Source organism: Babylonia areolata, chromosome 7 (assembly GCF_041734735.1).
Source record: "Babylonia areolata isolate BAREFJ2019XMU chromosome 7, ASM4173473v1, whole genome shotgun sequence".
NCBI lineage: Eukaryota > Metazoa > Mollusca > Gastropoda > Neogastropoda > Buccinidae > Babylonia > Babylonia areolata.
The window spans coordinates 40,495,110-40,505,360 of NC_134882.1; the positions used below are offsets into that span (position 1 = coordinate 40,495,110).

Here is a 10,251-nt window from a genome sequence, read left to right on the forward strand (position 1 = left end):
CATGTGATGTGCCCAAGTATCATTTTGATTCTAATCTTAAGAACCGCATTTTAAGTGATGTTTTGGGATTTTTTAGTTTGTTTTGTTTTTTGTTTGTTTGTTTGACTGTTTTGATCCTTCACTGGTAATAATGTCTGCTTGAGTGTGCACGTGTGCGGGTGAAGATGAGCACATACACTTAAAAATAGTGTTGAGGACAGATTTTAATTAAACGGCTTATTTTCAGAGCTATAGAGCAGGAAAAACCTTGCAAGATATTGTTCTCATGTCTCAGTGCGTACTTCTCAGTGTGTGTATGTGAGTGTAATTGGGTGCAGACATGTGCCTCTGTATATGTGCATGCATGAGAATGTGCACGAATGTGTTTCTGTATGTATGTGTGAATTCTGTTTTCCACATAATCGTGTTCTCATCAGTTGGACTAATTTTGACAAGCATGGCAAGTAGATTTTGGCATTGATGCTTGCAAACTAAAACATGAACACAACCCAGTTGAGTGACAGAAGCTTTTATTTCATTTTTCTGCTTTACTAAATGTTACAGTTTTGTCCTTATTAGTGTTTTTTTTTTGTTTGGTTGTTTTTTTTTTTGTTTTGGTTTTTTTTACATGTTCTCTTTGTTTTATTCAATAAAATTTATATGATTTTGGGGTTGTATGTTGCCGTGGGTTACACTTTGCACGCTTTGCTGTGAGGGGAAACATTTGAGTGGATATTTTATTCACTTGTTTGTTTGATTTAGCAGGTTTGCAAACTCTGTGTATATTTTCAGTTTTATGGGCTGAGTTACATTATATGTATTGACATTGGTGAAAACTATGTTGTGTGTATTATGTGATACTTGATTTGAAATTGTGTGTGTGTGTGTGCATGTGTGTACCTTTATTATTTTTTGTTTTAAAACAAGTGGCATTCTGTTAAGAGACAGGTGTGAAAGAAATATTTTCACATATATAACTACAGATATTTTGCCAGTTATGCCAGAAAATGATTAACAGAATTTTGCTTGTCACTTAAATGATATTTATTGAAAATCATGCTTTGTGTTTGTAAAAATGTTAACAATGTTGTTGCATGCAGATGTTCACTGAAAGCAATTTTTAAGATAGCTGATAAGTCCTGTGGTATTGACAAATGTAATGGTGTAAGAATCTGTAGTAACAATCAGGGTAGTTAAACGCTAGAAATGATAGTGTTGATGTGAAGGAATGGTTCCCATTGGGAGAAACCAATATGTGTCATCCCACTAAAAATTTCAGTAATGACTCATAAGTGATTGCTTTAAAAAAAAAAATTTTCATTAGTACTTTTGGATCCAAAAGGGATACAATTATATGAGAAAAAGGTATGTTCTCATCTGTTCTTTCTTCTCTGTTTTTATATATATTTATTTGATGGTCAGGAAATCTTCATTGATGGTCAGGATCTCAGAGAGCCTAGAAAAAAATAATTATGAATATTTGTTTCATGAAAGAAAGTACATCAGCATGTCTACACATGCACTGGAAAGAAAACTTTTTTCGTTTCTTTTCCATAATATCTGTCTAACCTGTGCTCCTCCCATTCTGGTTTTCTCTTATTGTAATCCATTGTAAGAATATTTTGTGTGTCTTACAAAGACATTTAGAAAAATTAATTTGAAATATGCGGAATGCTTTCTCACTCTGTCAGAGATAGTGGCAAGGCATTTGCAGGGTAACTGCAGTTAAAAGCTGATCACCTTTTTGAGTGAACTGAATGATGTCTCAGACCTCTCACTGGATTTAAGATGCATGCTTGTGCCTGTGCGCGTAACACACACCATTTGCACACAAATGTAGAAACATCTACAGCACAGTCTTGTGCTCTCACACTCAGGTTGCATGTGTGCACATATCCAGACGTTCAGTCACACTCACACATTTACACACATTGCTCTCGTACTCACATGCTCATGCACATTCACATGCACATGCACGCACATGGACACACACACACACACACACACACACACACACACACAGAGTCTCTCTGTATATATATTTCTCTCTCCAGCACCACTACCACCATCCATCACCCACCTACACATCAGTGGAACAAACACATCCACTGCAGAGTGCTCATTCATTGTGACTTGATGCAGCACACACCAAATCATTTTAAATCAAATCAAAAATACTTTATTGATACACATCAGAATTATTTCGAGCAGTCACAGGCTTGTTATAAACACAAACATGACCTGATCAGGCACACCATAAAAAGAGGTCAAAACAAAATCTTCATTAACTCACTCCAGACGATGGAATGCTATAGTGTTCCTAACATAAGGTAGCGTTCTGGACGACGGAAATGTTTTTCCACGTTTTCCTCATGAGGTAGCACAACAATCGCAGCTACACCAGGCATTGTGAACATGTCAAGGGTCGAATGGAAGTTTCTTCATGAGATTACTTAACAACACTAATCTGCATACGTATCGAAAAGGCGATACAAGTGGACATTTTTGGAGCAAACTAGATCATGACAGCAGTTTTTACCGCTGCTGAAGTGATTGAAATACTTCAGACTGAAGGTTTCGCCATCGACATGGATGATGAAGACGTTGAATAAACTATCTGCAGTGAAGAAAGAATAGTGACTCAGTTTCTGAGAGCAGTGAAGAGGGAGGGGGGTGGGCGTTCACACGACTTGAGGAGAGGGGTCAGTGGGTCAAGTACAGTGAGTTTAATTCAGTTATTTTATGTTTTGTATTTTTTGTGATTTTTTTTTATTTTTTACTAACCCTAACAAATGGGGCGTGTGCAGGGAAAAGCAAGTGAGAAAACTATTCGTCTGGAGTGAGTTAACTGTTGATAGACAAAACATGCCACAGACACACACGCACACATGCACACACGCGCGCACGCACACACACACACACACACACACACACACACATGAGCACATTAAGACAACAAGGTGTGTGTGTGTATGTAACATTGTTGTGTGTGTGCCTGTTCCAGGTGCTGTTCAGTGTGTCAGCCCTGAAGGACCTGACCCCTGCAGCAGAGATCAAGGCCTCCAGCAGACAGGCCATGATTGGCAGTCTCTCTGGTAAACAGTTCTAGTTTCACTTTCTCAAGGAGGGGTCACTCCTCCAGCAGACAGGCCATGATTGGCAGTCTCTCTGGTAAACAGTTCTAGTTTCACTTTCTCAAGGAGGGGTCACTCCTCCAGCAGACAGGCCATGATTGGCAGTCTCTCTGGTAAACAGTTCTAGTTTCACTTTCTCAAGGAGGGGTCACTTCTCCAGCAGACAGGCCATGATTGGCAGTCTCTCTGGTAAACAGTTCTAGTTTCACTTTCTCAAGGGAGGGGTCAGATCTCCAGCAGACAGGCCATGATTGGCAGTCTCTCTGGTAAACAGTTCTAGTTTCACTTTCTCAAGGAGGGGTCACTCCTCCAGCAGACAGGCCATGATTGGCAGTCTCTCTGGTAAACAGTTCTAGTTTCACTTTCTCAAGGAGGGGTCACTCCTCCAGCAGACAGGCCGTGATTGGCAGTCTCTCTGGTAAACAGTTCTAGTTTCACTTGCTCAAGGAGGGGTCACTGCGTTTGGACAAATCCTTACACGCTGCACATCACCTGGGCATGTGCCTGACCTGCAGCATAACCCAGTGCTCTTGTCAGGCCTTGAGTGCGTGCATATATACTTGTGCACCTGTGGAGAGAGTGGATTTCTTCTGCAGGATTTTGCCAGAGGACAGCACTTAATGTTTGCCAGTGGTTCTTTTTCAGTGCGGCAAGTGTGTGCTGCACACGATTCATCATCTCTTCCAAATGACTAGATGCTGAGTTTGATTTTCCAGTCAAACTTGGAGAGAGGGCAAGACCTGGAATTGAACCCAGACCATCACAGACACTGTATTGGCAGATAAGTGCCATAACCATTTTGCCATCTTACTGGTGAACATGGGCTATGGAAACAGATACCACCATATGATTTAGAACTGAAGGAAAGGGATATTATTGATAATTAGATGTGTGTTAGAACTGAAGGAAAGGGATGTTATTGATGATTAGATGTGTGTTAAAACTGAAGGAAAGGGATATTATTGATGATTAGATGTGTGTTAAAACTGAAGGAAAATGAGATAATTGATAATTAGATAAAAGGAAGACTGAACAGTGCCTCACACCTGATGTGTGACTGTAGAGCCAGGTAGAATGGAAGAGAGGAAAAGTGAACAGTGTCTCTGTGTGACTGTAGAGCCAGGTAGAATGGAAGAGGAGGAAAAGTGAACAGTGTCTTTGTGTGACTGTAGAGCCAGGTAGAATGGAAGAGGAGGAAAAGTGAACAGTGTCTCTGTGTGACTGTAGAGCCAGGTAGAATGGAAGAGGAGGAAAAGTGAACAGTGTCTCTGTGTGACTGTAGAGCCAGGTAGAATGGAAGAGGAGGAAAAGTGAACAGTGTCTCTGTGTGACTGTAGAGCCAGGTAGAATGGAAGAGGAGGAAAAGTGAACAGTGTCTCTGTGTGACTGTAGAGCCAGGTAGAATGGAAGAGGAGGAAAAGTGAACAGTATCTTTGTGTGACTGTAGAGCCAGGTAGAATGGAAGAGGAGGAAAAGTGAACAGTGTCTCTGTGTGACTGTAGAGCCAGGTAGAATGGAAGAGGAGGAAAAGTGAACAGTGTCTCTGTGTGACTGTAGAGCCAGGTAGAATGGAAGAGGAGGAAAAGTGAACAGTGTCTCTGTGTGACTGTGTGCAGACAACTCCACAGAGACGTTCTGGGAGAGCGGGGACGAGGACAGGAATCGAGTGAAGACGCTCAACATTGTGTGTTCCAACAAAGCCAACCCCTCTGTCATCTACATCCACATCGACAACTCTCGGGACCTGGCTGTAAGTTCTGTCTGAGGGCTGACAGGCGGAACAGGGCGTTGTGAATGAATCAGTGATTTGTTGATATGGATAGTTAGGTAGCTCCTATCTTAAGTGCTTACAAACATGGGGGTCATTTGCACAACAGGTTGCCTACCTGGATAGAGCTGACTGACAGCTGCCTTTAAGCACTCATTCATTTCCTCTCACACACACACACACACACACACAACACACACACATAACACAAACAACACACACACACACACAGAGGCATGGACACACAGGCTTGCACATTAGGGTGGATTTTACAACAGAACTTTGCCAGGGACAACTGTGAGTGATCCGACATCTCAGAAACATTAGAAAGGGTTGGGTTTTTGTATGTGGTGTGGCATATCTGGATGTATACATGATTTGTTGCCTCATTGAAACTTAAACTGAAAAATTATACATAAAGACCGAGTAAAGCAGAACAGATGTAATTAGCCCAAAAAAAAAAGTGTTTCTTAGTCTGGTTTTGCTCTAGGATTCTTGAGAACTTTGTGTCTTTTTAAAACAAAATTGTGTATTCACTTCCAGAACAAAGTGAACAATGTTTCTGTGAGCACGGGCACCACCACTGAAGACATGAAGAAGATCCGCTCGGTGAGTAGTGTCACGTGTTCCATGATTGCACACAGGATTTTTTTCCCTGCCTGAAATCTGGCTAGGAACATTGATTAAAAGAAAGTTCCATAATGATCCAATGAAATACTGAATGCAGTGAGTACTGTTATGTGTTCCATGATTGCATACAGTGGATTTTTTTTTCTCTCCTGAAATCTTGCTGGGAGTGTTCAGTAAAAAAAAAAAAAAAAAAAAAAAAAAAGTTTCAAAACGATCCATGGAAATATCATTGAATGCAGTGGTTGGTTTTATACAATTGAAGAAAGCACAGGAAGTGAGGCATTCAACATTTAAGGCCCGTCCTGTGCTGGAACTGGTTGGGTTAGAGTGATCACATCAAAATTAACTTGTTCAGTAAAGCCATTTAACTTTAACTGTGTATGATTCACTCGCTAGAGGGACACCCACAACGAAAGTTCCATAAACCATTCAAAATAAACTTGTCCTGTAAAGCCATTTAACTTGACTGTTTATGTTTCACTTGTGATAGGGATGCCTGAAACCTAACTTTGGTGGTGGTTTATTAATGAAGAAGCTAGGCTGTTGATATCATCAATTGCAATGACACATGTTATTTCTGTTATTGCCCTCTGTTCCAATGGGGCTTTGGCCTTAATTGAATAAATCACTAGTCAGGTCATAGTATCAGTCACAATGACACACGTAGATTCTGTAATCGTCCCTTGATCCTGTGGGGCTTTGGTTTTGATCAAATACATCATTAGAGTCATCAGTTTCAGTGACACATGTAAATTCTGTAATTGCCCCCTGATCTTGTGGGGCTATGGCTTCAGTTGAATACATCATTAGTCATATTATCTATTACAATGACACGTGTAAATTCTGTAATTGCCCCCTGATCCTATGGGGCAATGGCTTTAATTGAACAAATCATCAATGTCTCGAGTCTGATTTGTCAGATGGATGTGGAGTTGCACTGTTCATGTTATCAGTTACAGTGACACATGTGAATTATGTTATCACCCCCTGTTCCTATGTGGCCATGGCTTTAATGAGACAGATGGTTACAGTGAGAGTCTCCATTGCCAGATGGTTGTGAATTATGTTATTGCCCCCTGTTCCTATGTGGCCAGTATTTTAATGGGACAGATGATCACAGTGATAGTCTCCCTTGCCAGATGGACGTGGAGGCGCGGTTCGCCGGGTGGCTGAACTGCGCCATTCCTGCCGAGCGGCGGCGCCACATTCACATTGAGCTGAAGGGGCCGGACCAGAGCCTGCGGGTGCGGCAGATCAAGGTGCTGGGGACGGTGGATGACGAGGCAGGTGTGATGCCCGTGAAGAAGACCTCCCTGCAGATCCAGCAGGACAACTGCGAGTCGGAGACGCTCAAGGTGTTCAGGATCCTCACATCACAGGTGAGGTTTGGGGTGTTGGGTGTGATGCGTGCCTACCCTCTCTCTGACAGACCCAAGGAAAAAATAAAAGGGAAGTGTTGGGACAGGTGTTCAGGACCACTCATCACATGAGCAGTTACAGTTTTCCAAGAAAGTGTTGGATGAATCCATTATTCACTTCACCACGTCTGCTAGGCACATGCCTGACAGGAGTAGCATCCAGCACGAAAGTCAAGCCTTGAGTGCATGCATATATATCAGCATGGATTTCTTCCACAGAATTTTGAGGACAACACTTCTCTTGTCTTGGGTTTTCTTTCAGTATGCCAAGTATGTGCTACTCACATTGAAATGGGTTATTTTCTCAACTGAATGACTGTCTAGACGCTCAGTTTGATTTTCCAGTCAAACTTGGGAGAAGGGATGAGACCGGGAGTCCAGTCTAGACCCTCACGGACTTTGTATTGGCAGATAAGCATCTTAACCATTCCACCACCTCCCTCCTTCCATGAGCAGAGAACAGGAACAAAACTTGCAGTTCATGTTATATTGCGTGTTTTGTTGGTGCAGGAATTTTGTTGGTTGATCTCCCCTTGGTGATGTCTGGGGCTCTTTGAGTATGAATAGTATCCCTGGACTTTGTTCTTTGATTGAAATGCCCTCTTTTTCTGTAGCTCTCTTTGTTTCTGGCCTTTTCCTTTCTTTTCTTTTCTTTCTTGTTTATTTTCTGCCATTTTGGTTCATTCACCTATATTTGTATCCAGCAAGCCTTGAATACCTTTTGCCTTTTCTGGACTTTGTAATTGGGTATTTGTAATTGGGTATTCTGACTTTTTTGTATTCTTTTTTGCCCCTGGGATGTGTTAGTTGCCTGTTGGCATTTCTTCGTTTTTTATATGCCTGTTGTTATGTGTAAATTTGTGTAATCATGTTTGTATTCAGGTTTGGGTTTGGGGGTGGTTTTTTGGTGCTAGGTTTGTGTGCATAAATAGGACTGTACTTGTGCATGATCTTTTTTCAGTTCATTTTTCTCTTCACTTTGAAATATAAATAAGAAAAGAATAACTTTATTTTCTCAAATTGAACCAAGGTTCTGTGGGATAGTATGAACAGTGATTTGAGCCCAGACATACTCTGTGCAACTAGCTGGTTGGGCTGTAAGCAACAGTGATAAATGGATCAGTTGGCTGATCATATTGGAAGGAAAATTGGGATGCAGCCACATAGCGCAAACAGTTTGAAGATCACTTAATGATACCGGCACAGGTATTTGTTCACCACCTTTCAAAAAGAAGAGAATAAGGACATGCCTGTTGTGGAATTGATAAAGATACATGTTTTGATACTTTGAAAGATGGGGTGAATGGGAGTGGGAAGAGAATGGGCAGAAATGGAGCTATGGAGAACTGAAAGTGTCATTCAGATGAGACAATAGATGAGGTCCTGTGTGTAAACAGGAAAGAAAAAAAAAAGATGACAAAAAGATTTGCCCCCGGCAAATTTTGTTGTAAAATTCACTCTGATATATTTGTGTGTATGTGTGTGCATGCATGCATGTGACTGAAGCCTGACACAGGAAATGAATGATGAGTGCGTAAGGCAGCCGTAAGTCGGCTCTACCCAGGTAGGCAGCCTGTTGTGTAAATGACTGTGTAGTGCTCAGAGCTTGGTGTCTGACCAAGGAAGGAGCTATACAAGTATTGATATCAATCAGTCAGTCAGTCAGTAGGTGGAGTGTTGGCCTAGTGGTAAGGCGTCCACCAAGGAAAAGAGATAATTTAAGCGCACTGGTTCGAATCCCACAGTCTTCAGTGTTTTGTCCCCCTCCACTAGACCTTCAGTGGTGGTCTGGATGCTAGTCATTCAGATGAGATGGTAAACTGAGGTCCCATGTGCAGCATGCACTTTAGCACACATAAAAGAAACCACAGCAAGAAAAGGGTTGCCCCTGGTAAAATTCTGTAGAAAATCCACTTTAATAGGAAAACAAATAAAACTGCAGGCAGGAAAAAATACCCCAAAATGGCTGGTGCTCTCGTGTAGCGACGCGCTCTCCCTGGGAGAGTAGCCCGAATTTCACACAGTGAAATCTGTTGTTAGATAAAGAGTAATACAGTACAGTACAATAAGCATTGATATCAGTCAGTGAGTCAGTGAAAACGTGGTGTGTGTGTGGGTGCAGGTGTTTGGCCGGCTGATCACGACAGGGGAGAACGGGGACAAGAAGGATGGGGGTCAGGCCATGGACGTGGACAACGACCTCAAGGAACACATGGTGTCCATCCTCTTCAGCCGCAACAAACTCTCTCACCTACAGAAACAGGTAACACTTGTGAGGGGGGGGGCGGGGGGGGGAGTGCGAGTATGCTTGGTGCGTGCTCACATGCGTATTTGTGTGCACGTGAGGTTGTGTGTGTGTCTGTGTGTGTAAGTTATTCAAAATGATTAACACTCTGTTGTGAGCCTTATCTTCAGAAGGAAAATATGTATTACGCTCATCCACAGGAAGGTGTTTAAGGGTGAATTACATGAAAGGGTTGTTTTTTTTATTATTTTTTTTATAAACTTTTTAAAAACCGGTCTGAATAAACGTTTTGAAAATCACAACCCTTCATCATTACCAGCTTGAAATGATGGACAAGATACTGCATTTTGTCAAAAGATTAATTGAATTTAGGAAGTTTCATTACCAAAAATTTTCATCTAATTCTTTTTCCAAGAAAGTGGACTTTTGTAGTTGGTACATGAAATTTTTGGTGTTTGGAATATAACATATCTTTTTATAAATCCCCTTAAAAAGTTTTGGGTTTTTTTGTTTGTTTTGTTTTGTTTGGTTTTGTATATGACTTTGTGCTTGAAACAAGCATTATGATTTACTGTGTGACTGTGGCAGGTACTTGCACAACTGTTAGGATACGAAAGATGTAAGTGTTGGATGGAGAAAGTGAATTAGAAAATCAAGTGGAGAGAGAAGTGTGTCAAACAAAGAAGACGGAAACTGTATTCATCTTGAAGCCCCCCAAAATCAGTTCTGTTGATGATATTGTACTAGGGTACATTTCAGAATAATCAGTGTGTTTGTGTCTCACCTGAGCACTATGCTATAGCCATGCCAGATATGACAGAACAGGTGTTGTGTGCAGGTGTGTGCTCACATAGTGGACGGCATTCGCAAGGAAGCTGCCCGTGTGAGAGAGGAGTGGGACAACAGCGGAGGGCATCCACCATTCGAAGATGGACGGTCAGTTGGTTTGGTTTTTTTTCCTTCATGTACACTCCAGGCAGAACAAAAATAAGCTAATATGGAATTTGTTTTCCAGTGCTGTGAAAAGGGAGACCCTATTCAACATTAGATACAAACACAGCAGAATGCTTTGGTCCC

At 41.5% G+C, this 10,251-nt stretch overlaps 1 protein-coding gene across 26 annotated transcripts in view; it reads left to right on the top strand.

The window, feature by feature from the left end:
- LOC143284031 (E3 ubiquitin-protein ligase MYCBP2-like) overlaps window positions 1-10,251 on the top strand; it is a 151,835-nt gene that overhangs the window by 121,247 nt on the left and 20,337 nt on the right. For all 26 annotated transcript variants that reach the window (XM_076590599.1, XM_076590608.1, XM_076590604.1 and 23 more), the window contains 6 exons: window positions 2,984-3,074; window positions 4,730-4,863; window positions 5,425-5,490; window positions 6,651-6,890; window positions 9,052-9,192; window positions 10,013-10,110. In XM_076590599.1, the coding sequence (XP_076446714.1) occupies window positions 2,984-3,074; window positions 4,730-4,863; window positions 5,425-5,490; window positions 6,651-6,890; window positions 9,052-9,192; window positions 10,013-10,110 (770 nt within the window). The remainder of the gene's footprint in view (window positions 1-2,983; window positions 3,075-4,729; window positions 4,864-5,424; window positions 5,491-6,650; window positions 6,891-9,051; window positions 9,193-10,012; window positions 10,111-10,251) is intronic.